The sequence below is a fragment of the Ochotona curzoniae genome, unplaced genomic scaffold (assembly GCF_017591425.1).
Source record: "Ochotona curzoniae isolate NIBS_2020 unplaced genomic scaffold, NIBS_Ocur_1.0 contig_883, whole genome shotgun sequence".
NCBI classification, from domain to species: Eukaryota; Metazoa; Chordata; class Mammalia; order Lagomorpha; family Ochotonidae; genus Ochotona; species Ochotona curzoniae.
Genome location: NW_024466599.1, coordinates 16,282,253 through 16,309,992, shown reverse-complemented (window position 1 = coordinate 16,309,992; position 27,740 = coordinate 16,282,253). Strand labels below are relative to the sequence as shown.

General features: G+C 44.5%; 2 protein-coding genes across 2 annotated transcripts; one reads left to right on the top strand and one right to left on the bottom strand.

The window, feature by feature from the left end:
* Positions 1-371: 371 nt before the first annotated feature.
* On the bottom strand, positions 372-19,925 carry FAM228B (family with sequence similarity 228 member B). The gene is made up of 9 exons (XM_040993946.1): positions 19,260-19,925; positions 15,824-15,892; positions 15,197-15,388; positions 13,354-13,434; positions 8,576-8,663; positions 8,328-8,484; positions 6,045-6,152; positions 3,275-3,419; positions 372-621 (listed from the first exon to the last, which is right to left on the bottom strand). The coding sequence occupies exons 1-9, from the start codon at positions 19,356-19,358 to the stop codon at positions 589-591; spliced, it is 972 nt and encodes a 323-aa protein (XP_040849880.1). The 5' UTR covers positions 19,359-19,925; the 3' UTR covers positions 372-588.
* A 721-nt stretch (positions 19,926-20,646) lies between these two features.
* On the top strand, positions 20,647-24,584 carry PFN4 (profilin family member 4). The gene is made up of 4 exons (XM_040993945.1): positions 20,647-20,849; positions 21,191-21,328; positions 22,088-22,193; positions 24,556-24,584. The coding sequence occupies exons 1-4, from the start codon at positions 20,733-20,735 to the stop codon at positions 24,582-24,584; spliced, it is 390 nt and encodes a 129-aa protein (XP_040849879.1). The 5' UTR covers positions 20,647-20,732.
* The last annotated feature ends 3,156 nt before the right edge of the window (positions 24,585-27,740 follow it).

Genomic DNA, 27,740 nt, shown 5'->3' with positions numbered 1-27,740 from the left:
ATCCCCTGCACTTAGACACTAGGTTGGGATTCTTAGCTTTGACCTTGGCCTAACGCAGGCTTCCGTAAGGCATGCTTTTAGAGTAGGCTGCAGCCCGTCTGCTAAGTTGATCAGAACTGTCTTCCTCTTCTCCGTGGTTATTTCTGGGAATAAAATTGGGGCGAAGGAATGCTTCGTCCTGTGGGACCCTGCTTGTAAAGGGCAGGGATGGACACAGGGAATGCCTGCAGCTAGGGCCGGTTGCCATGGAGACTGTGCATTTTTAAAGAATGCTGGAAAACTCTTGGTGGGGAAAACGTGTGCGGATGACCAAAGGGCGCACACTTCAGGAACACATAAAATGAGTTAAGATGGGCATTCAGCCAGGCAGCTATTATTTTTATTGAATCGCTGTTGGTACATACTTTTGCCACTTCTTAATTATCACAGGCACTGAACTCAAAGATTAAATGAAGTTTATTCCAGGCACTTTTCTTAGCAGCAGCACCATTCTTGAATACCCCTTTGGTCCTCACTTTGAAGAATTCGTGCTGGCAGAGAGCTTTCTCTGAAGCGGCCTTCTTTCAGCTCTCCTCCACCAGTCAAGGATTAGCATGTGTCCTCCTTCGTGATTGCTAACACCTTTCAGAGATAACAAAAAGAAGCACCGGGGGTGAATAGGAAGGCAGGGCCTGTCAGAGAGTCTGCCTGCTACGCTGAACTGATCCCTCCAAACCCTGCTCCTGCCAGAGCTGACGCATCTCACAGGCAGGGTCTCCCCCTAAACCTCCTTTCCCAGCCTTTCCTCACCCAGTCTGGATTCAGAAGCATGTGGCGACTCGGGAAAGAGCCAACCTTATCACAGACAGCAGAGATTACTGATGCAAGAGGACCCAAGGGATCCCCTGCTGTCCTGGTTCTAAACACAACACCTCAACGTGTTTAGAGTACAGCTTCACACGAGGATTGTTATAGTTCAGGAAAAAAAAAATTAAGCAAAGTTTATTTAAAAGGCCAAGGAGGGCCCGGCGCAGTGGCGCAAGTGGTTAAAGGTCCTCGCCTTGCACGCCCGGGATCCCATCTGGGTGCCGGTTCTAATCCTGGCAGCCCCGCTTCCCTTCCAGCTCCCTGCCTGTGGCCTGGGAAAGCAGTCGAGGACGGCCCAAACTTTGGGAACCTGCACCCGCGTGGGAGACCCTGAAGAGGCTCCTGGCTTCAGATCGTCATAGCATCGACCGTTGTGCTCACTTGGGGAGTGAATCATCGGACGGAAGATCTTCCTCTCTGTCTCTCCTCTCTGTATATCCGCCTTTCCAATGAAAAAATAATAAAAATAAATCTTTAAGAAAAAAAAAAAAAGGCCAAGGAACAGAGATAGAGGGAAAGAGAGACACAGAGGGATAAACCTTCCACTTGTTGAGTCACAGCCTGAGACAGCTGGAACTGATCTGAAGCCAGGAGCCTGAAACTCAGTCTGGGTCTCCAATGGGGGTGCTAAACCAGTAACGTCATACTTTACCAGACTAAGACTGTAGGGATATATCATTAACTTCATCTTCACAGAGACAGAGAGAATCTTGTACCTGCTGGTTCATCCCCCAGATGGCTGCACAGCACGGGTAGGCCAGGCCAAAGCCAGAAGCCAGGAATTCCATCTGAGTCTCCCACATGGCAGCCAGGACTTGAATCAGCGCTTTGTTATGGGATGCTGGCATCTCAGGCAGTAGTTTTATCCAGTGTATCTCAATGTTTGCCCAAAATTTTATATATTATATATATCATTGTTAAGTACCTTGGTCATATGATAAATTGGCAGGTTGGCCACTGAGAAAGAAAATAAAGGAAGGACAGACATGGGCTGTAACATCAAAAGATACAGTAAATGGAGTTAAAACACAAGATGAAGGAAGGCACACTGAATTAAGCTTCCACTTGGGACACCCAGAATCCTTTTCAGAGCGCTAGTTCAAGTCCCAGATACTTTCTTCCTGCCCCCGGCTAATGCACCTGGGAAGCATCAGATAATGACAGAAGTACCAGAGTTCCTTCTACTGACATGGAGAGCTTGAAGAAGTATCTGGCTCCTATTTCAGCCTGGCCTTGCGTTGGCTGTTGTGATCATATGAGGACTGAAGATGCTGTCTAACTCCATCACCTTGTCATTCTGTTTTCAAATAAATAAATAGATAAATCTTTTAAAGAAAAACAAAAACGCAAAATGGAATTTTAAGAAGTTTTTATGGGGCTGGTACGATGGTGCATCAAGCTAAGCCTCTGCCTGCAATGTCAACATCCCAATTGGCCACCAGTTCAAAACCCAGCTACCCCACTTCAGATCTAGCTCCCTACTAAATGGAAAGCAGCAGAAGAGCTGGCCCAAGTGCTCAGGCCCCTGAACCCTTGTGGGAGGTTCAAATGGAATTGAGGGCCTGATCCAGCCCTGGATATTGCAGCCATTTGGGGAGTAAACCAGTGGATAGAAGATATCTCTTTCTCTCCTAAATCCTAAATTCATAAATAAAAATCTAACTTTTCCTGAGTGAATAAATCAAGTAACTTCTTTATCCATGAAGAACAGTAGTAGAGAAATAGGAAAGTGGAACACTGGACAGACTGGCTACATCCTCAGAATACAGGCTGTTCAGACCGAGTCCAACCGAGATGTACAGGGGCTCGAGGGAGGGCTGTGACTTCTCTAAGTCCGCTCCTGAAAACAGCTGTCCTGCAGTGTCAGGACACAGGGTGGAGAGGAGACAGGAGAGGAGTGGTGCCCCTGGCCCAGAAGCAGCAGGCTGGGGCAGCCAGGTGACCACCATGAAGACCATAGAAGTACGGTTGCTGAATTGAGCAATCCACGTGCTGTGAACACCTGCACTTAACATGTTTCACACTTTCACTTTGGGAGCTTCTTAAATTGTATTATTTTAATGTAGCATTGCTCCTTTGGAAAATTTTCTACTTAGTTGAATAAAGAAGATTTGGGGCTTGGCTTGGGTATGGTAAGTAGTAAATGGTAGAAAGAAGAAGAAAACTCAAGAACGAGGCAGCTGGGAAAATCTCAGACAGAATAGCCTATACTCTTGTCATTGTGTAGCTCCTCCAGGTGGCTGGGGACAATTCCCGCCAGGCCCCCTGCATAAAGTGTCCCTGCCTCTCAGTTTCTTGGGCCTCACTCCCCACCTTCTGGAGGCCTCCCCTCCTCCGAGATGCCTGCTATACACAGCAGTTCTCCATTGCTCAGCCTTGGCTATCAGCTGCTTTGTGCACTGCAGGATGAGACTGCCCCAGTTCTCACCATGTCCCGGTCTTCATCCCTCTTCTGCTCCTGGCTGACATTCCAGAGAGAAACATGTCCTTCAGAGTCAGCCTCTTTGAGGCTTGGAATCTTTCTCTCCTGGTAATAAATAGGCTGCTTGTCCAGAAAGGATGGCTCTTTGCTCCTGTAGGGAAGAACCAAAAGAATTCTCTTGACTAGTCTATTCAACTCTAGCATGTAATATTGTCGTTTAGATTTGATGTGGGATAATTCAATCTGAACGAATGTATTTTTAAGCCCAAATAAGTGGTATTCCCTTGTCTTCATGATAATTTCATTGGAAGTCGGGAGCTTAGAGACCTGAGTGAAGGCCCTTGAGAGAGAACAGCCCCTCACAAGGTGGTCCATTTTGTCTTTCTCGGCCAAGTATAACTCTGCCAGAGACAACCAGACCCTCCCCACCCCTGCTGCCATGCTTGAGATGCTTCCCTAGTTTGTGGGAGAGAATCCACTCAGGCTTCCTCCAGAGAGAGTTCCCAGACTCCAGTGTAAAATGCAAGGCATCTGCTGATTCACTCTCCAAATGCTGACAGCAGTCACGGCTGGGTCAGTGCCGCAGCTGAGAGCTGGTCACTCAGTCCAAGTCTCCCACACGGGTGGCAGGAACCCAGCCATTTGAGCCGTCGCCGCTGCTTCCCAGGGCCTACATTAGCAGCAGGCTGGAATCAGGAGCCAGAGGTTGAAATTGAGCTCAGTTACTCCCATGGAGGATGTGAGAAGCTTAGCTGCTGGCCTAACTCCTGCCCCACAACAAGGCAATATTCTCCTTGATATTTTGGGGGGATAAAATAGCTCTCCTCTTTTACCATTTGTGTATATTAGATAGGTTGAGCTATCGATTGTCCTAAAATTTTACCCAAACATGTGTAATTGAGATGAGGACAGTTAGCACCGCAAAGAAAAGTACTCCATTAGACTCTTAACTTGCAATTGTAATTCTGAATCATTCCATCTTTTAAGACCTTCAGCTACCAAATTGGAGGCTTCAGCATGGTTGCAATACTTCCTTTTGTTTCTCAGTTTCAGATGCAAATCAACAGAAAAAAGCAGTAGGTTATTAAAGCACACGTCCAGGACACTGTGAAACCCATGATGGCTGATGGCATCTATTTCCACTCTAAATCACTAAGATGCTCAAGAATCAACTGGTTGTTGTTGGTCATGCCAGTGTCAAGCCCTCTAAAAGCCCTTGGCTTCTCTGCCTTGCTGTTTATGAAGCAGATTCTGGGCATTTGCAGGGAAAGGAAAGAGAAACTGTTAAAACTTACCTTGGGTACAATTCAATTTCAGGACAAAATTGTAGGTCAAACTCCCACAAAACATATACAATACATGATCTTTGCTCTTTTCTTAAGATTTTTAGAAATTTATTTAAAAGCCAGAGTTACAGAGAAAGGAGGAGAGACAGAGAATCTTCCATCTGCTGATTCAATCCCCAAATGACCACATCATCCAGGGCTGGGCCAGGCTAACACCAGGAGCTCAGAACTGCTTCTGGGTCTCCCGTGTGGCTGTGGGGCCCAAGCACTGAGGCCATCTTCCACTGTTTTCCCAGCCACATTAGCAGGGAGCCATATTGGAAGTGGAGCATCTGGGAGTTGAACAGATGTCCATATGGAATGCTAATGTAGTAAGTAGACGCTTAGCCTGATGTGCCGCAATGCCAGTTACAAACTCATCTTTCTTCTACCTTTGCTAAGTTCTTTTTTTTTTTTGTATCAGCAGCTTTACTAAGATTTAGCTTATATACTATAATAATAGTACAAGTCAAAGATTTTTTATATTTACAGAGTTTGCAACTACCACCACAATCTGATAGATCAAATCCCAAACCTCCAGCAGTCACTGCTTCCAGCCATAGCAACCACTATTTACCTTCTCTTTAAACTTCCTTCCCTGAACACTTCACATAAAGAGAATCAAATGCTATCTGGCCTTTCGTGAGTGGCTTCCATCAATGGGCATAATGGTTTTAAAGCTCATTCATTCTGTAATGTGAATCGGTGCTTCTTTTTAGTTGCCAAATAATATTCCATTGTATGACAATAGCACATTTTGTTCATCCATTCATCAATAGATGAGCATTTGAATTTCCAGTTTTTAACTATTGTGGACAATGGGATAGTGAACCTTCCTGTACTAGCCTTTATATGGATAGTAACTTTCATTTCTCCTGAGCAAAAACCTAGGATTGAACATGGTAACTTAATGTTTAGCATATTGGGAAATTGCCAAACTGTTTTCCAAATTTTCCCTCCAGTGATATCTGAAGAATCACATTACTTTTAATCTGAATGTCACAAGTTACAACGATATCTATTAATTCTGTAACTAGTTAATGGGGATGATTCCCCATGTCATATGCAAAGAAGTATGTACCACTTCTCTGCTTATAACATCTGGGTACAATACTGTAATAGCCACTACCTCCTAAGACTGGTCCCAGGCTCCATCTATTCTGTTCTATTTCAATTAAAAATTAACCTTCGTACAAACTATCATCAGTTTCCCCACCCCAAGTCTGTGCTTGTCATTTTTTAATGTTAGATCTGTGTTCCTTAACATCGGAAAAGTCAAAGAAAACTGCCAGCTCCGGGAGACTTGGGGTGGGGGGTGTCTGACAAGCCACAGGGAGTCTGGTGAATTCAACAGCTTGAAAGGAATGCGGGGTGTGCATGTGGGGTAGGGGCGAGGTGGCAACATGGACAAGCATCTTCACTGAGGGATAACTATGGAACAGCAGGCTTACTTGCAAATCACTGTTTTTTCTTTTTCCTGGTATTCCAGAGGATGAGGAGTTCTTGCCAAGGACTTCCAGTCAAAACTACTTTCATTGAAATTCACTTTCACTTTTAACCTTAAACAAGAGAATATGTGTGAGGATGTTTTCAAAACAACTGGCTTATATTAAATGGAAACTCACATACTGATGGCTAAATAACACCAGAGTACTGCTAATCCATAATGTTTCACATTTTGGATGAGAATGGTTGCTTACCAGTTTCTGAAATCAGGATGGAGACTGATTTAATTGCGTCACTGAGAACTAAAAATCACTTGAGCAAATCTTAAAGCACTCCCATCCACTAAGAGCCCATGCTTCAGTGTAAAAAGAAGCCTTAGTGATACTAGCTTCTATAAGCATAAATGCCATGCTTTCCCCCACAGAGAATCAGACACTCCACTTCCCAGCCTCCCTTGCTGTACGGTGGTAGTCAGGTACATTAGGGTTCCATGTTACACCCACACAGGAGATGGCTGGAAGGACAAGGCTGGCCCTGTGCAGAGCATGCCTTTTAATGGCAGATTTAGACTGCATTACAACAGTGTTTAAAATGCTCAAAGAAAGAAAGGATTCAGTCACCAAGGAAAGAAAGCTGTAGGAGCCCATCAGGAATGAACACGCACATTGGGAGACAGGAGAACTTAAGAAATTACAACTTTAATATTCAACACAGTGAAGAAAGCAAATTGACACCACTGCAGGAGTCACGCTGGCCAGAGCCACCATCATGCCCTGCAACAGGCACAAGTCACAATGGGGCTGACCTTTCCCAGAGAAGGGGTTCAGAGACAAATCAGAATGGGGACCACTGAGGGCTTGTTCAACATCTATTGAGTGATTTCTGGAATTAAAAGATAAGTTAATTTTGCTACCAAAAGAATTGAAATCGATGCATGGATTTCCATAATGTGCATTCTCCATGACCCCTTGTATAAGTGATGGGGAGTGAATCATCAGAAGAAAGATCTTCCTCTCTGTCTCTCCTTCTCTCCATAAAATGGATAAAATAAATAAAATAAAAATAAATAAATATAAAAATAAATAAATAAAAATAAATAAATCTTTCTAATAAAAATAAATAAATCTTTTTAAAAAAAACAAAAAAGAAAACTTTAATGGAAATGCTAGAAGTATAGTTATGATACCACAGATAAAGAATTTGGCGAGTTGGGACAGGCACAATGGCTCAAATGGCTAATCCTCCCCCTGAAATTGCCAATATCCCATATGGGTGCCAGTTCATGTCCCGGCTGTTTCACTTCCCATCCAGCTCCCTGCTTCATTCGTGGGAAACCAGTAGAGGATGACCCAAAGTCCTGCACCCACATGGGAGACCCAGAAGAAGCTCCTGGTTCCTGGCTTCAGATCAGCTCAACTCTACCTGTTACGGCCATTTGGGAAGTGAAACAGTGGATAGAAGGTCTTTCTGTGCTGCTTCTCTCTGTAAGGAATCTGCCTTTCCAATAAAAATAAATAAATTTCAATTTAAAAAAATATTTCCTTTGATGGAATCTTCAGTAGATGAGAGACATCTGAGAAAGGACAGTTTAAGGATAGATAATAGAAAAAGTGAGTAAGAGAAAAACAAAACACCAGCAAGCCATGGCACTATGGCATAGGCTCCAGTAGTCTAGCATTCATATAATTATAACCTTTGAAAGAAGAATGAGACATAAGAAACATTTGAAGTTAAATGGCCTAACGTCTCCCAAAAATGATGTAAGACAAAAACTGCAGATACAGAAATCTCAGAGAGTTCTAAGCAAAATGAAATAGAAATACAGGGGTCAGCCTTGTGGCATAATCGGTAAAGCTGCCGCTGTGACCTCAGCATTCTACCCTGGGTGCCAGTTCTTGTCCCGGCTGCTCCACTTCTGACCCAGCTCCCTGGGAATGACCTGGAAAAACAGCAGAGAATGGCCTAACTGGCCCCTGCGCTAACGTGGGAGACCTAGGTGAAGTCTCCAGTTCCTGGCTTCCACGTGGCTTAGCTCTGGTTGTTGTGGCCAGCTGAAGAAGATTCTCTCTCTCTCCCTCTTATTTTCTGCAACTCTGACTTAAATAAATCTTAAAAAAAAAAATAGACACATCATGATCTACCTAATAAAAATCAAAGACATCCAGGAAAAAAAGGTAACAATTATAGTCAACTTCCTATTGAGAACATGATAGCAGTGGGAAGAGGTACATCATTGCTCTAAGAATGTTCCAAGTTCAAGAGGTTCTATAATTTCTGTCAGTCCTTACCTGCTCCTTTTACAAAAGTCGCTCTCAATGTATCTTGTAGGTAGTTTAAGCCACTCATTCGGAGTCATAAAGTGCCTTGAAGTGGAAATTCTTGGGAATCTGGAATGTAGTTGGGCCTTCTCAACCTCTTTAAACTCTCTCATGGTATACATTTTGCCTGCAAGATCAGTGATCAAAATTAGCATCTTTAAATGCAGCTGTGCTTGCTCCTGGACTATCAAATCTCAAAACAGCCAAAGACCAAGTACCAGTCTCACACTGCAGAAGAATTCTCTTTGCATCATCCTTCTCATATTGTGCTTTTTTCAGAGGATCACGAAATGGTGGGAGGGCAACCTACAAGAAAAGCACTATGTCTGAATATTACATATTTTCCAGTTATCTCAAGTATTCACATATACTGTACTCTTTTTTAAAAAAAGATTTATTCATTTTTATTGGAAAGGCAGATTTACAGAGAGAAACAGAGAAACACAGAGAGAAAAAGAACTTCCATCCACTTATTGGTTCTCAAATTTGTGTTTTAAGACTGGTTGCTTCTTCAGTGACACATTAGTCATTCAGAAACATGTTATTTGACTTTATGCATTGTAAATTTCTTTTTTTCTTTTTTGTTTTAGGGTTAGGATTAGTGTTAGGGTTGATTTTGTTTTGTGGCTCTTCATTTAAGGGGATGTATAATAACTGTGTAATGGAGACTATCATATCCAGTGGCATATTTAACCTCATGACATCATAAATTTCTCTTTTTCTTCCTGTTGTTGATTTTGTTGTGGCTTTTCACTTGGGGAGCATTTATAGTAACTGTGTAGTGGAGACTGACATGTCCAGATGTGAGGACACGGTGCAGTGTGCATTTCTACTTCCGCATTGAGGATGGACTCCCAGTGAAACTGTTGGATGTGTCTTGACAATGGAATGTTAGACTCGTCCATGCCCACAATGATGGACTTATGACTGTTTATGAAGAACTATGCTGTAATGATATGACAGAACTCAATGTGGAGGGGAGGATTTGGGGAGGAGGTAAGGGAAATCCCAGAGCCTATGGAACTGTATCATATAATAATAATAATAAGTGAAAAAAATTAAACAAAAAAAAGAAAAAGAAATGGAGCAATAATTGGGACTCAAACCAGTGCTCACATGGTACAGCTGCTTCCCAGGTGGTTCAACTATACCACAATACCAGCCTCACATTTTTTTAAATTTTATTTATTTGTATTGGAAAGGTAGATGTACAGAGAGGAGGAGAGACAGAGAGGAAGATCTTCCATCTGATGGTTCACTCCCCAAGTAGCCACAACGGCTGTAGCTGAGCCAATCTGAAGCCAGGAGACTCTTCCGGGTCTCCCATGCAGGTGCGGGGTCCCAAAGCTTTGGGCCATTCTTGACTGCCCTCCTAAGCCACAAGCTGGATGATAAGTGGAGCCACTGGGATTAGAGCTGGCACCCAATGGGATCCCAGCGTATACAAGGCGAGGACTTTAGCTGCTGTGCTATCACGCTGGGCCCCAGCCTCACATTTGTTCTGACAGTCAAATGGTAAGTGGAAAAAAACTAAATAATTTAATCTTTTTTTAAACTTTTGGTTTGTATAATCAGAGTACCAAAAAAACTCATCAATCTATATACTTGCTTTTCTCATTATGTATACTGTATGTCAATGAAATATTTTTAATAAGAAAAAAAAAGGACTGGTTGCTATTGTCATCTCCAAAGAACCTTTGTCTGTATGAGTTACATATGCCAATGCTCACCTACTGAAAATTGAAACCCAAATCATTTCAATGTATTAATTTTAAAATAAGTGTATCGTATTTTAAGACGGTAACTATGGTTTATAAAACTACAAGTGACATAGTTTTACACTTTTACAGGCATCTTCAATGTCTGGCTTCTCCTATGTGCCTTTCCATGTAGTCTGTTGAGGTATGTTAATGTTAGTGGAAGTTTAATGAAGAAAATCCACACATGTGGTTTCTACGTGTGGTCAGAAAAGCACTTTAATGGCATTTTCAGATCACTGAGGATATTCTTCAGAGTCCATAAGTAGTAGTTTCTTAAAAGGTTAGTTATGATGTAGAATCTAGCCATATTAATAAATTTTCCATATTCTTCTACATCTAAATCCATTGGTCTGCCCTGCATTTTGAGTGAATGTTCTCCCTATGCATGATTCATAACATCATGAATTGATCATCAAGAAAAATTAGGACACTGAAAATTTTTTAAATGATTTATTTTTTTTTTATTTATCTGAAAAGCAGAGTTATAAAAGAGGAAGAGAGACAGAGAGAGAATCTACCATGCACTGATGCATTCCCCAGATGCCCACGATAGCCAGGCTGGGCCAGGCCAAAGCCAGGAGTTTCATCCTGTTCTCCAACATGAATGCAGAGGCCCAATCCCGTGAGCCATCTTCCACGGCCTACCTGGGCACATTGGCAGGGAATTGGATTCAAAGTAGAGCCGTGGGCCTGGCATGATAGCACAGCAGCTAAAGTCCTAGCCTTGAATGTGCCAGGATCCCATATAGATACTGGTTCTAATCCCGGCAGCTCCACTTTCCATCCAGCTCCCTGCTTGTGGCCTGGGAGGGCAGTCAAGGATGTCCCAAAGCTTTGGGACCCAGCACTTGCATGGGAGACCCAGAAGAGGCTCCCGGCTTCGGATTGGCTCAGCTCTGGCCATTGCAGCCACTTGGGGAGTGAATCATCAGATGGAGGATCTTCCTCTCTATCTCTCCTCCTCTCTGTATATCTGCCTTCTCAATAAAAATAAATAAATCTTTTTTTAAAAAATGAAAGTGAAGCCCTGGGTCACAAACCAGCACCAATATGGGATGCCAGCATCATAAGTGGGAGCTAACCATGTCACAAAACCAGCCCACTAAAGCACTGAAATAAGCAAAATCTTCCAAATGTTTATACATTTCAATATATAATCTAATAAAAGAATCCCACTCATTAATATCAATTCCAATCCTATACTCTATGAGTATTAGGATGCTACCACAATTAATGATATTCAATATATGACTTCCAGAATTCAGATATTTTGCTTGAAATCTTACCTTTTATCATTAGCAACAGTATTATCAGTAGCCATCCAGGAAGTGACAGCCTCATTTCATTCATTTTTCCAGAAAATGTTTTCCAAATTTATAAAACTAAACACAGTTTGGAGATCATTGATTCAAGTAAAAATGGTGTTCATTGAAAATGCAAAGTTGGGGGGAGGGTTGGGGGGGATCCCAGTACCTATAGAACTATGTCTCATAATACAATGTAATCAATAAAAAAAGAAAGAAAGAAAGAAAATGCAAAGTTGGACCAAGCACAATGGCTCAATTACTTAATCATTCCCTTGCGAGTGCTAGGATCCCATTTGGGCACTGGTTCATGACCCGGCTGCTCCACACCCATCTAGATCCCTGCTTGTGGCCTGGAAGAACAGCAGAAGACGGCCCAAAGCCTTGGGACCCTGCACCTGTGTGGGATACTCAAAAGAAGCTCTTGGCTTCTGGCTTCGGATCTGTTCAGCTCCAGTCATTTTGGCCACTTAGGGAATGAACTGACAGATGAAAGATCTTTTGTCTCTCCTTCTCTTTATAAATCTGCCTTTACAGGAAAATAAATAAATCTTTAAAAAAATAATAAATAAATCTTTAATTAAAAAGTCAACATATAATTCAGCTCACAAATCAAGTTATAATATCAAAGATCAGTAGGCAGTAAAAGTGCCCTTTTCATACTTATGTTTCAACAGAGAATATTAAAAAGGTAGACTTAGAGAAAGAGCAATATTTAATAAAGTTCATCATTTCTAAGTAGAGCTGCACAAGGCAGACAGAGAAAGGCTAAAGGAAAAGAATGAACGAAAGGAATGAAGCCTTTGTGTTCCTCAAGTCCGCCCCTCCTCACGCCAAGAGAGGCAGACAGGCAGGCAGCGGGAAAGGCCAGGCTGCTGCTTTCCTGGATTGGGAAGCTTGAAATGTGGAAACCAACAGATCACCAAATATCCAAACCCAGAACAAAGACAAGGCTTGCAAACTCCCGCAGGGACTTAGGGGCAAGGTTTTGGAGGAAGTGTGAAGCTCATACAAGTCCAGGACAGCAGAGAGGCAGCCTGGAACAACTGCGACACCATCTTGTGCAGGCTCCACAAGGCCTAGGCAAGGGCCTGCGTGTGGGGATGTGGAATAGCAGTGCAGGGCCCAGCAGGGGGCGAGCACCTGGGCCATGGCACTATGAGACCACAGGGAAGGACAACCATAGTGTAAACCTGGCCTGGGAACAAAGATCTGCCCCATCGAAAAATGAAGCCAGGAGCCAGCAACTCAATGTAGCAGGTAAAGCCACCACCTGACACAACAGCATCCACTGTGGGCACTGGCCTGTGCCTTGGCTGCTCCAGTTCCCTGCCAACAGCCAGGAAAAAACAGCGAGAGATAGCCCAAATGTTTGGGCCCCCACCCCCAAGTGCTTGGGTCCATGCCACGCATGTTAGAGACCTGGGTGTTCTCCAAGCTCCTGGCTTTGGCTTATCCTAGCTATGGCCACTGCAGCCATTTGGGGAGTGAACTAGTGGATGGAAACCTATCTCCATCTCTGTCTCCCCCTATAACTCCGCCTTTCAAGTAAATGAATCTTTAAATTTTTTTTTTTTTACTTTGGGACCCGGCACAATAGCCTAGCGGACAAAATCTTCACCTTGCACATGTCAGGATCCCATGTGGACACAGGTTCTAATCTCAGCAGCTCCACTTCCCATCCAGCTCCCTGTTTGTGGCCTGGGAAAGCAGTTGAGAACAGCCCAACACCTTGGGACCCTGCACCCGTGTACAAGACCTGGACGCAATTCCTGGCTCCTGGCTTCGAATCAGCGCAGCTCCAGCCGTTGCGGTCACTGGGGAGTGAATCAATGGATGGAAGATCTTCCTCTCAGTCTCTCCTCCTCTCTGTATATCTGACTTTCCAATACAAATTTTTAAATCTTTAAAATTTAAAAAAAAATGCCCTACCTTCAGAAAACTGGGGTCTTCTTTGCTCATACAGAAGGGATCATATTCTTTCGGGTCATAGTGTTCTATAAATGCATTTCCCTGTTGAACGGAAAGAGAAGCATGTGAAAACAGCAGCAAGTAGTTCACTGAGCCCAACAGGACCCAGGAGTCACACACAGTTCCAGTCCCAACTTCACAACGGCCTGGAAGACAAAACAAAAGCCCAAAGCTGAGCTCAGTTTATGTAAATAGTGAATACACATGAAAATGGAGGAAGGATTCTACTTGAAATTTGCAAATTTTAACAATGTTAGGGACTAAGCAATATTGTAATGTGTTTTTAAATGCTTTCTAGTCAAACATCTCTTTTTAAATTTATGAACTTTATAAGTAACAAAGTTCCAGAACGAAAGAAAAATATCCTGAACCAAAAGCCCAAGTAGATTTTTTATTTTTTAGACATTTATTCATTTTTTATTTGAAAGACAGATTTGGAGAGAGAAAAAGAGATCTTCCATCTGCTACTTCACTCCCTAAATGGCCTCAACAGCTGAAGCTGAGCTGATCCACAGCCAGGAGCTTCTTTCAGGTCTCCCACACGGGTGCAGTGGCCCAAGGACTTGAGTCATCCTCCACTGCTTTCCCAGGCCATAGGCAGGAGCAGGATTAGAAGTGGAGCAGCCAGGACATGAACTGGTGCTCATATGGGATGTTGGCACTGCAAGTCAGAAGATTAACCTGTTCAGCCACCACATGAGCCCTCTAAATTTTATAAATGGGTAATTTAATAGTTACCTGGTGAAAACAAAATAAAATGGTGCTAAAATACACAGTTAAATCCAGACCCAACTTTCCTTCTTTGTCTCCCCACAGGCCCTGGATTTAAGAGTACTTCACGGAGCCAGCATTTTCATGCTGCCTCTGAAGATGCCCTCATCCCATATCAGAGTGCTTGAGTCCTGGCTCCTGCACTTCCAATCCAGCTTGCTGCTCATGCCCATGGGAAAGTAGCAGATGATGTCTCAAGTGCTTAGCCCTGTATTGGAGTTCTGGGCTCCTGGCTTCAGTCCCACCCAGCCCTGACTGTTGGGGCCGCTTAGGGAGTGAATCAGTGGATGGAGAATTGACCTCTGTCCCAGTCAGTCACTCCCTGTGCCTTTCAAGGAAATAACCCATCACAGTATAGATCATATACCTATACAGGGGGTAAAGGCAGGCTGTTTGGATAACTGAACAGTAAAAGTAACTGTAGTTTTGTTAAGATTGTTTTTAAGGTATTTATACATTTAAAAGGCAGAGTTACAGGAAGAGAGAATCCTCCATCTGCTGGTTCCTCCCCAGATGGCAACACCAACCAGGGCTGGGCTAGTATGAAGCCAGAAGCTTCATCCAGGTCATCCAATATGAGTGGCAGGGACCCAAATATTGAGTCATCTTCTACTGCTTTCTTGGGCACATTAGCTGGAGCTGAATCAGAAACTGGAACAGCCAATATGGGATGCTGGCATTGTAGGTGGTGGCTTAACCCACTGTTCCACAGTGCTAGCCCCAAGAGGCAGAGACAGACATTCCTCACCTGCTGGTTCACCGCCACCGCCACCGCCAAATGCCTGCAATAGCCAGGGTTAGGCCAGACCAAAGCCAGGACCTGGGAACCCATTCCAGGTCTCCCACATAAAAGGAAAGGACTCAACTACTGGAGCCAACACTTCCCTGCCCCCCAGGGACTGCATGAGCAGGAAGCTGAGATCCAGAGCAGGAGGCAGGAGTCCCAAGCAGCATCTTAGCAACTACCACAAAAACCTGCCCCGACAACCACAATTTTTGAACCTGCTAAACGTATCAGATGATCTCTTAGTACCTTCTTGTTTACATATTTTAAGAAACCATCTAGTTCCTCTTGTCTCCTTTTTTTAATCTTCTTATGTGAACCGATCTTTTCTAAAATTTTCTTCTGGAGAGGATCTGCCACGTTGTCAACCCATCTTTTATGTAACATTTCTTTCTTTCTTTCCTTTAGGAAGTCATAATGTAGTAAACGTTTGTCTAGTTCCTAGAAAACAGCGACAGAAAAGGCAAATGTGTTATCCTGAAGCTTTCTGGGTCTCGGTCACGGAATGCTACAGCCATCTCCGTGATCGTGTCTTTCCTTTTTCAAGAATGATAAGGAAAATTCTTCAAGGCAAATGACCAAGTTTAGTACACTTCATGCAGATGTTCTTGCTTCAGGTTCATTCTGCTGCAATTAAACCTCGTGCTTACCTAGTGTGTTCTAAGAACAGCCCTGAATGGTCAGCTCATTCCTGTGGCTGCAGAAACCCACAAAGATGAAGGAGTAAGTGTCTGGGCACGAGAGTGAGGCCATTAAAATCTCTCAGCCCAGTAGGGTGAATCCAGGGTGCTAAGGAGCGGTTTTATTTTTTCATATATTTAAAATACTGTATCTAAAAATGGAGAGAGTTCTATTTTACTTGAGATGCATTCTTACCTTAATCATATAGTTTTCTCTGTATAGTATCAACTGAATGGCTGCATCAGTATCTTCTTTAGCTAAGGACTAAAAAGACACAATTACACTTTGAAAACCAAATCTTTAAATCTTCAAATTATTCATGTTATCTGGAATCACTGTATTTTATGTAACAGACACATCCCTGAAAAATTCTCCATGAATCCAGTGTTCTCTTTCAAATCATATCAAGTGTTTTACGAACATTTGAATGTTCCTGCTTTGGATTGTAGTTCTAAGACAAACAGAGAGAGGGGGAAGGAGGGAAGGAGGGAAGGAAGGAAACAGCTCCCAGACAGTTTGGGTCCCCAGTGCTTTTATCTTGACAGAATAAACCAGATACCCTCAGACCTCTACGTGGGACTTTTGGAATAGATCCTACAGACTGATCCCCAGCCCTCCTTTCTCATTATGTTTATTTATTTGAGAAACACAGGCAGAGCTCCAAACCAGTTTACTCACCAGGTGCCTGCAATAGCCAGGATTGAGCAAGGGCCAAAGTAGTTGGGAATCTAATTGAAGTCTCCCATAGGTGGAACAACTCAGTGCCTTGAGCCATCACCACTGCCTCTCAGGGACAGCACTTGCAAGAAGCCAGAGTCTGGAGTTGGAGCTGGGAATCAAACCCACAGACTCCAGTGTGGGCATCTGGCATCTTAATCATCAAGACAGATTTTACATAGAGAAGGAGAGGCAGAGAGAAAGATTTTGCATCTGCTGGTTTGCTCCCAAATGGCCACAACAGCCAGAGCTGAGCTGATCTGAAGCCAGGCGCTTCCTCAGGGTCTCCTATGTGGGTGCAGAGTCCCAAGGCTTTAGGACTGCTTTCACAGGGAGCTGGATGGACAATAGAGCAGTGCCTATATGGGATCCCATATGGGATCATCACTTGCCAAAGAAGGATTAACCAATTGAGCCACTGAGTCAGGCCCACTAAGTTAATTCTTATGTATTTGAAATCAAGAGAGAAACTTTTCCATCTGTTGATTCATTTCCAAAGTAGCCACAGCAGCCAAGTCTGAGCCAGGCTGAAGCCAGGAGTAAGCAAATCCATCCAGGTTTCCCCATTAGTGGCAAGGGCCAAGCAACATGGGCCATCCTCTGTTACTCTCCCAGGCATATTAACAATGAATTAAATCTGAAGTGGAGTCACCAGGTCTCAAACCAGATTCCAATATGGGAGATGTTGGCATTGCAAGTGGAAGCTTAATTCACTAAGCCACAACACCAGTCGCCTAAACTTATCTTTCAATTCTCATTTTTCAAACTCTTTGAAGTACCCTTGTACATATTTTAGAAAGTTTCAAATGACATTGTAAGAGTCTACAAAACTGAAATTCTCATATGCTGCTAGTGGAAAGGTAAAATAATCCAATGACTTTGGCAAACAGTTTGATAGTTTCATGAAAAGTTTAATTAGAGCCCAATGCAGTTTGTTTCAAGCTAATTCTCTGTTTGCAGCACCGGAATCCCATAAGGGGGTAGTTCATATCCCAGCTGTTCCACTTCAGATCCCTGCTTATGACCTGGGAAGGCAGCAAAGAATGGGACCCAGCGCCCACGTGGGAGCTCTGGAAGAAGCTCCTGGCTTTGGATTGGCTCATCTCCAGCCACTGCAGTCATTTGGGGAGTGAAATAGCAGAAGGAAGATATTTCTCTTTTTGTTTCTCCTTTTCTTTCTATAAATCTGCTTTTCGAATAAAATAAATAATAAATCTTTTTAAAAACTCAGTTCATTTATCACGTGATCCAGCCATCCCATAACTAGATATCCACCAAAGAGAAATGAAAGATCATACAAAGACAAGTATATGAAGTTCATAACAGGTTTATTTACAACAGCCAAAAACTGGAAACAACCCAAATGTCCATCAACAGGGTAAACAAATTGGTGCATATCAATACACTGAGATGGCATTCAGAAAAAAATAGAACACAGCCAGCATTGTTGTAGCATAGTGAGTTAAGCTGCCACCTTACAATGCCAACATCCCATATGGTTGTAGGTTTGAGTCTTCCTGCTAACACACCTTGGAAAGCAGAGAAGTTGGCCCAAGTGCTTGGGCCCTGCAGTCATGTGGGAGAACCAGAAAACACTCCTGGCTCAGGCCTGGCCTAACCCTGGCTGTCACAGCCATTTGGGAAAGTGAAGCAATGGCTGGAAGATTCTCTCTCCCTCTCTCCCTCACTCAGCCATTCAAATGAATAAATCTTTTTTTTTTCTTTAGAAGAGCAAAGTATGGATATATGGATACATTGAATGGTATGGATAAATTTCAAAAGAATTTTGCTGAGTTAAAAAAGCCAGGCAAGATTATAAACTGTAAGATTTCATATGTGGGACCAGCACGGTAGTATGTCAATCTAATTCTCTACCTGTGGCACTGGCATCCCATATGGATGCAATTTTATGTCCTAGTTGCTCCACTTCAGAACATATCCCTCCTCATGGTCTGGGAAAGCAACAAAGGATGGCTCAAGTTTTTAGGCCCCTGTGCCTACATGAGAGACCCAGAAGAACCTCCTGGCTTCAGATCAGCTCAGCTCTCACCATTGTAGCCATTTGCGGAGTGAGCCAGCAGAAGATCTCTGCCTCTCCCACTATCTCTGCAAAATCTGCCTTTCAATTAAAAATAAATATTTTTTAAAAAATATTTTATTTGTATAAAATGTTTGCAAAGTAAAATACAGTCACAGAGAGCAAAGCAGCAGTTGCCAGTCAGGAAAAGGAAGGATTACCAAGAGGACGGCTAGCAGTGTGGGACTGTTCAATGTGTTCATTTTCTTAATAGCGGTGATGGGGATGCATATGTAAAAATTTCAAATTACGGGAGGATTTTAGCAGCAGTATGCCACATCCCATACTGAGTGCCTAGGTTTGAGTCCCGGCTCGGCTGCTGGTCCAGCCTCCTGCTGATGTGCACCCCGAGAAGCAGCAGAAGATGGCTCAAGTCATTGGGTCCCTTAGCCACCCACACGGGAGTCCAGAATCGGATCCCAGGCTCCCAGCCTCAGTCCTGAGCTAACCCAATCATTGAGGACATCCGGGGAGTAAGCCAGAAGACGGAAGATCTTGTCTGTGTCGATGATTTTTTTAAATAAATAAATAATAAAATTATAGCAAATTATACAACTTACATATATGCCGTTCATTGCATATCAATGATTTCCTTAATAAGGCAGATTAGAAAAAAAAAATAAATGACAACCAGTGCTTCGAGAAAAATTTGAAAGTGATGTTTAACTAGAAAAAGGTACAAAAGTGCACCTTTAACAAGCCAGAAAAGAACAGAGTAGATGCAAAGCTATCAGGGCAAAAAGAAAGTGAAGTAAAGAAAAATAACACATTTAGCGCAAGTCACTTTTCACTGCAACTACACTACACAGAAAACTTAAAAACGCCAAACTGTTATACCTCCATGAAAGTGAGCGACTGTGGCTCCAGCCATTCCTTGGAGCTCTTGATCTTGGGAAGTGTGTTAGTTATCAGGTCATCACTGCCTTTCTTTTCCATTATGGCCACAAACAACAAAGCCCCTAGAGAAACTAAAAACTGCCTACTTCCTCCTGCTTCATCAGCTGGAGGGAGACTGTGTGAACTCAGCCCCCAGCTACTCCTGTCTCCTGCCCTGGGATGGCTTGCCACATCTTCCCACAAGTATGCTCTCAGCAGATAGGGAATGCAGAACAGAACGGCTGCTTGTAACTTTCTGGCTAGGGAAGCAAGCACAAGCTGAGCATGGCAGGAAGGGGCTTTTCAGACCAAGGGAGCAAGTCTTCCAGCTTTGAGCAGCCCAAGGCGGTGCTTGGCGCTTGCGCTAGGCTCTAGCGTCCCAGGCCCCGGCCCCTGTTCCCACCAGCCGGCTGGACGCCTGTGCTCTCTGGGTCGCCAGCCGCACCAAGGCACCTCAGCTGCCCTCCCACGACCCGCAAGGCCTTCACCACGCTGGGGGCCAGCCCACAGCCCGCGCCCGAAGTCGTCCAGCTGCGGCGGGAAGCGACCCCGCCACGGGCCTGCAGCTTCAGCTCGAGCGCGCGGCTTCGGAACTGGCGACAAGGTTCGCGTCCAGTGTCTCCCGGATGCAGCCCCGCGCGTTCCCTCCGCCGCGGAGGACGACTGGCATTCCGGACTGCCGCTTGGCGGGACCCGCTGGAGCTGAGCCGGTTCTGGGCGCACCTGCTCGTGTTTGCCGCTCGTGGTTGGCGATAAGAGCTATAGTCCCGGCTTTTTGGTGACGGGCAGTGGGTCCAGCCAATACCGCCGTCGCCATCTCTCACGGCAGTTGATGGGCCGGCCCACGGTAGTCGGTGGGTCTCCAGGGCACCCTGCTCTCGGACCAGGTTAAAGTGGCGTCCGCCCCCCCTTGAGCCGCAAGGCCGTGATGCGAACCCCTCAGCCAAACTCGGCCCCCCCTGCCGGTACTGCTCCAGGGGCCACCATCTGCCTCCTTCCCACCCCGCGGGAGCCAAACCCCAGGAAGAGTACGGACAGATTGAGATGGTTGTCTTGGGCACTTGGGCGGAAACTGAGGGTCGAAGTGCCCCTGAGGGATAGCGGCTCGCTGTACCAGCGTCCGTCGGGTTTACTGGACTCGGTGCCTCCCTAGCTTGAATGGCTCGCGGGTTTGCGGGTTTGTTTATAAAGTCCCAGATGATCCTCTTGCAACCGTTGCCACAGCTTTTGCTGTAATTTCCATACACAACCTGAGAACCCACCCTGTGTTAAAGGAGTTCTCCGAGGTGCAGGCTTCCTCCTTGAGGACCGGGGGACACTACCAGATGGCCGCCCACCCTTTCATTCTCGGTCTGATACTCAAACGACCTTCCATGCATTTCGTATTCACCCGGCTTTTCCTGCCCTGCAGTTCCCTCTCGAGGCTGAAGGGTCATGAGCCACCTGCAGAACCTGCTGCTGGACACACTGCTGGGCACGAAGCACGTGGACTGCGCCGCCCTCATCAGGATCCAGGAGCGCACCCTGTGCGTGGCGTCGCCAGGATTTAGTGTAAGAAGCGAGCAGAGCTTGGACCCAAGCCTTTGAAACCAACTTGTCTTGAAGCCTCAGTGGCTATTTTAGGTTTCTGGGCCACATAGTCCACGTCAGAGGCGCGGGGTGCTGCAGGTGGATTGGAGCGCAGCTGTAGACAATGAAGGGCATGTCGCCAGGTTCCACTAAAACGTCACTCATGGACCTGACATTTGAATTTCCTGGCATTTTCATGTCAGGAAAGCCGGTCTTCTCCTCCTTCTCCACCTGAAAAAAAAGAAATACCATCTGCACGGGCAGACCACACAGACAGTGGGCAGAGCTTGCTGACTCCTGCTCTAACCCCTGCACCTCCACAGGTAATGCCAAGTGATGTCCGGACTCTTGTGAATGGATTTGCCAAGAACCCTTTGCAAGCTCGAAGAGAAGGGCTGTATTTCAAGGAAAAGGACTACAAATGTGTGCGGGCAGATGAACATTCACTTTATGCTAAGAATGTGAGTATTTGAGATTTCAAAGATTGGTTAAAAAAAAAAACCCTTAGGAAAATAAATGTGGGTTTTTGTTTTGGTTTGGTTTGGTTTCTTGGCCCCTCCTGATCTCTAATACAACAGTTCAAGCCTGTGACTGCCCCAAGGGCAGTGTCTAACACAGCCTAGTCAGTGTCTGGGTCTGAGCCATGCTCCTTGCAGGATCTGTCTGTGGGACCTTGCCTAAACTATTTCTTTCCACTTTCATCCATCTTCATTTCCTTCAGCGTCTTCCTTTAAAAAAAATAATTCCTGTGCTTAAAACCTGTCTGCCTTGTGCCTTGTGTTTCCTATAAGGAGTTAAAGAGATGAAATTCACATCCATTGGATACCCTATAGTATGGGCCAGGCACACTGCGTGGTATAAATTACATAGCTTCATTTGACAGCTGACAGGTTTAGCAAAGTTAAGTAACTTTTATAGTGCTAACAGCAGCAAATGGAGACACCGGAACTCGAGACCGGAGCTGTACAATTCCAAATTGCATCATTTTTACATTACAGTCATGCTCTGAGATAGACTTATTTTGCCATCAATCAGAAATCTTTTTCAAAATACACATGCTGCTGGTATAATAGGCTGAAACTTCTTGAAGAAGGATGACTAAGATAATGGAGAGTACAAAAAAGCAAATGCATTAATAGGTTTGGAAGTCAGGCGGGAACGTGACAGCGGCCCGGTGATCAGGCCCGAGAACAAGGAGCTGTGCTTTGTCCTTTGTCCAGGGAAACACTGGTGTGATTGTGGTGAAGACCCACCTGTATCTTCTGGTGGCCACATACACGGAGAACATGTATCCCAGTGTCTGTGTGGAAGCCACAGAGAAGCTGGGTGAGTGTGGCTTCCAGTGCCCTTGTATTAGGTGGGAAGGACAGGTTACAACTGAGACACAGGGGAAACAGAGCCCAGAGTCGGAGCAATGCTGAGACTGTCCTGTTGTTTGTGCCTCTGAGTCAGCTTTGCTCTGTCCCCTTGCAAACGGCTTTCTCTCCTGGCTGGTGGCATGACACACCCTACCATCTGAGCCCTCAATTTCTCTGAAGATCCTCATTTGACAAGTTCTGAGGTCATACAGTTTGTTCCTACGTTGGTCGCCTATACAGGAGGTGTAACGTGGGTGGGGGCAGATGGAAGGAGGGTGAAAAGCAGAGATGTCTCTGCAAGATGCACAACCTACATGGGGACTTCTTTTACAGGAAAAGAAACTGCAGTGAGCTAGGCAGTCACCCTGCTGGTGGATGATGCATTCCCCTTCTGTGCCCACACATTTTTGAATAAAGAGATCGTAGGAGATCTCTGTACCTGGTACTTGATGTTGAGATTTTCCCAGTTGTCATAAATAGTTCACTGGAGGGCATTGCTGTAGCCCTGGCACACCATTGACAAAAAGGTATATGGGGACAGGACTGAACCTGTGTGACACACAGTTTAGGAGACACCAAACAGCACACATGGGCTCTAATCCAAGCAGGACACACCAGTCTAGCTGCAAAGAGCTCTTCCTGGGCAGGGGTTGGGATTTTAGGAGGTACAGTGTCAACAAGGAGAGTGAGAGCAGAAGGTAGAACAGAAACACATAGATCCAGGCCAGGTATCTGGTCAAAGTGAAAGAGGCTGCACTTGGGGCACAGTGGATGGCACTGCTGTTTGCAGCATGGATGTCCTGTATTGGAGTGCCATTTCAAGTCCCTAGCTCCTCTACTTAATCCAGCATCCTGTTAAATTAGTACCTGGGAAAGTAGCTGAAGAGGCCCAAGTAGTTAGGCCTCTGCCACCCATGTGGGACACCGGGATGAAACTCCTAGCTCCTGGCTTTGACCTGACCCAGACCTGGCTGTTGGAGCTGTCTGGAAAGTGAATCAACAGATGGAAGAGATCTCTGTGTTTCTCCCACTCTCGCTGTAACTGTTTCAAATAAATCTTTAAAACAAAGCATAGCAAAACACTGACATCCTTAACTCCAACTGGGTTTTGAAAAAGAAGAGAAGTTTGAGCCCATCTTGTGACTTTTTATTGCATCAGAGAACTATAACTTAACTTTCTTATCATTTCCAATGCAGTTGGCAGATAGATTTAACTCCCTCAAACACCAACCAAGTTTCCTAGTTTCTTCATTTAAAGGCTGCCTCACTCTAACTGAATCCATATGGTAAAGAACTGGACCTTGTTTTTGACAGACATAGATTGGGGTATTGGTAGCTTTTGTGATTTGGGCATTCTATTGGTTCTCATGAGAACTTCCTATGAAACTTTACTGGCAAATCTTTAACAGACTGATGATTCAGGCTGACTCATTCTGAATAATTTGTCTTGCAGTTTGCTTTTCAGGAGTCTATTTCCTTGGCTATTTAGTTCCTCCCTACTCTCCTGGCTTTTGATCTGTCATGACTGCAATAGAGGAAGGCAAGCTAGGTAATATACAACAATCAATTTTTTTAAAAAAGCATTTTTAAAAGATATTTGATGAGTGAGGTGTTTTTATTACTATTATCATGTTAAATGGCCTATCACAATAGCTCAGTGACTAAATTCTTGCTTTGCAAGTGCTGGAATCCCATATGGGTGCTGGTTTGTGTCCCAGCTGTTCCACTTCCCATCCAGCTCCCTGCCTATGGCCTGGGAAGGTCGTGGAGGATGGCCCAAAGCCTTGGGACCCTGCATTCACATGGAAGACCCACAGGAGGCCCCTAGCTTTGGATCAGCTCAGCTCCAGCTGTTGCAGTCATTTGGGGAATGAACCAGCAGATGGGAAATCTCTCTGTCTCTCCAATAAAAATCTACCTTTCCAATAAAAATAATAAATAAATCTCTAATAAAAAGAAAGATGAAGGGCCAGGATCAGTTTTAAATCTGGGTCATTTTGTTTTGTTTTGTTTTCCTGAACCCTTTGCTATCCTGTTTCCTTTATCCAACAATGCATCCATCTTTGCATGGAGAACCAACTCATACCCAGGACACTCCTGTTGTGACATTTACTCTTGTATCATAAAACAGATGTCTGTGTCAGTCTCCCTACCCATGAACCCAAGGAGGGCAGGAACTACAGTTTCACTATACAGCCATCCTTGTAAATCCAGGACCCAGTGCAGGTCCAGCACGTGGTAGTCACCCCAGCAATGCTTGTGGACCTATAAGTGAATGGATGGATAAATTTGCTGCTCAAAAATAATAACCATGCTGTGTTTTCTTTCAGGAGAATATCTAAGAAAAAAAGGAAATTAGGTTATCAGAGGACTCTGAAAGACAACTTTCTGATTTTAGAAGCAAACTACAGATCATAAAGAAAAATACTGCATTTGTTGTTCACTAAGCAGAGGATACTAAGTATCGCTTAAGGGAGTAACTTCTCCCAAGAGACCGTCTGATTTCATTAGAATTATTAGATAATTTTGTTCTTCTAAGTGTCAGTCCTCACCACGGAAGCTGAACGTGCCGATACTTTTAGAGGGCATTTCCTGGAGACGCCTCTTGGAGGCTGCTGTGTTCTTACACATCTTCCTAGCTATGCAAGAGCCTCATCATTCTCTAAGGTCGTGTTGCAGAAAGCAACCTTAAAAATAATGTCACCCTTCCAGACAAAGAACAATTTTGCGTATTGCTTTTGCTATAAAAGTGGTGGAGTCCCTGAGCTCAGTATTTCTCCCCAGTTGTGCAGTTCACTGTATGTGTGACATCCATCTGGTCCACCTCACCCTAAACTGGGCCACAGGCCAGGTTTCTCTCTCTCTTACTTGCTCTATCTCTCTTTCCATCCTATCTGTACCACTTTACAAAGCGGTGTGATCACTGAACACAGCCTTCCCCAGACACTGTTCCCCTCTCCCTGCGGGTCACCTCCTAGGCTACGATCAGGACACAGGGGTGGGAGGTTACAGAGCCTGTTTTGAAAGTTCCAGATTCTATTCTGATTGTTCCCAGGCATGGTAACTCCTTCCTTCCCCCCTAACAGTAACCAGCCTGGGCGATACACCCTTCACATGTCACTGGAAAGGAAACACTGTATACCATTGACCAAAAAGACTTCAGGAATGTTTATAAAAATTCCTCTGTCCCTGTCCCATCTGACATGTCCAGACAAAATGCCTGGGTGCAAATAGGGCATAATTAGAGGAAAGAGAATAGTCATGGCTACGGAAATGGGACACCATCCCTTTTGTGAGCTCAGGCGCCATGGTCACAGACACTCTTTTCTTTGTGATTAATTTTACCACTAGTCCATTTTATCTGTTAAGTTGTTGGACGCTGTATGAAAAAAAATGAATAAAAATAAAAATTTAATTGCTTTATTTAGAAGCCACTGAGTAACCCACGTGCTATGTAGCGATGATACACAGGACCCCAGCCACGATCACAATCTGACAAAAGAGGCAAACTTACAAATGAGCCCCATAACCCTGTGATAAATGCATTAGCAGCTAGAGAACAATTACAGAGCACAAAGGCAGGAGCCCACAAAAGCCTTAAGGTGTTCCTTGACCCAGCACGGTAGCCTAGTGGCTAAAGTCCTCACCTTGCATGCACCAGGTTCCCATATGGGCACCAGTTTGTGTCCTGCTTGCCCCACTTCCTTTCCAACTCCCTGCTTGTGACCTGGAAAAGCAATGGAGGATGACCCAAAACCTTGGGCCCTATGCTCATGTTGGAGACCAGAAGAAGCTCCTGGCTTTGGATGCAGCCACTTGGGGAGTGAATCAGGAGGCTGAAAATCTTTCTCTCTCCTTCTCTCTATAAATCTGATTTTGCAATAAAAATAAGTAAATATTAAAAAAAAATAAAGATGGGCCTAGCATGGTAGCCTAGTGGCCAAGGTTCTCACCTTGCATGCATTGGGATCCCATATGGACACTGGTTCTAATCCTAGTGGCCCCAATTCCCAACCAGCTCCCTGGTTGTGGCCTGGAAAGGCCGTCGAGGATAGCCCAAAGCACTGGGACCCTGCACCTGAGGGGAGACCTGAAAGAGGCTCTTGGCCCCTGGCTTCAGCTCAGCTCTGACCATTGTGGCCACTTGAGGAGTGAACCAGCAGATACAAGATCTTTCTGTCTCTCCTCCTCTCTGTATATCTGACTTTCCAATAAAAAATAGATCTTTTTAAAAATAACCTTTGATGAGGATTTAGAAGAATGAGTAACTAGGAGAGAAAGAGCATTCCGAGCTGAAGGAATACACACGTAAAGCTGGTCCCAGTCTGCAGTGCTGAAAGAGCAGTGACACATTCCACATCGCTGGAGAGCAGTGGGTGTCAGGAAGCCATCAGTGAGCCCGGCAGATGGTAGGGCTGCAGTGGATGGGACTGCCTTCCTCAGCGTCACTCAAAGAACACCCAGTGGTACTATGGTATGCGCAGCTCTTCCACAAAACTATCAGATTGCTATGACAAAAGCAGTAAACACTGACCTTACAACATGAGGTTAGCAGGTCCAAATTCTGTGATGGATCTCCTAACACCTGAGTCTGCTCACCTGGTCACAGCAAACCACTCACTGATGCATGGATGCAGGAAAAGAGCAGGTGCTTCTCTGCAGAACAACAAGCGAGGACTTGCACAGCTTTCGTGTTATTTCTGGACTCTTCAAGGGGATTGTATGATTGAACCTGGGATTGAGAGTTGGATTTTCAACAGTCCCTGATTGGGCTGACATGTGGCATCAAGTTCTTTTGGAAGTTCCGAGGATGGCAAAGTGAGCTTTAGTTAGTCAGGTGGCCATTACTTTTGCTGTGGGGTATGAGGGTCTTGATAGAAACACGAGAAGACAAAACATCAAGATGGTATCTACAGAGAGGTGAATGACCTGGTGTGAGCCAGCTGAACCTCAGGCACCACTCAAATTACTGACTTAATTTTAGTAAGAGGTATAGTTGCAAAGAAGCTTGAACCTACATGATGGAGACAGACAGACTGGAAGACTAGGGCCTAATAGTATCCAGGATGTGCACCAAAGTCAGCATACGGGGATTTGGTTTCAATGTCACAGGAAAGGAAAGCTTGTCTTAGTTATCCTGGCTTTTCTTGAAGCACATAGTATATAACTTTTGCCCTTACCTAGATCCTCAGCACAAGGAGTTGACGTCTCACTATGTTGATTTAACATATTATAAGACCTTGGATGCCATTGAAATTACTTCAGAAAGTCATTGAATATCCTATATTTTAATACTATTTGTTATTTAGGTTACAACTGCTTTTTTGTTTATACTATTTTGTAACTTTCACACAGTTCTTTGATCATGTTTTTTTTTCTTTAGATTTTTATTTATTTTTATTGAAAAGGCAGATCAGATTTACAGAGAGGAGAGGGAGACATCTTGCATCTGCTGGTTCATTCCCCAAATGGCAACAACAGCCAGAGCTTAACCAACGAGGAGTCGGGAGCTTCC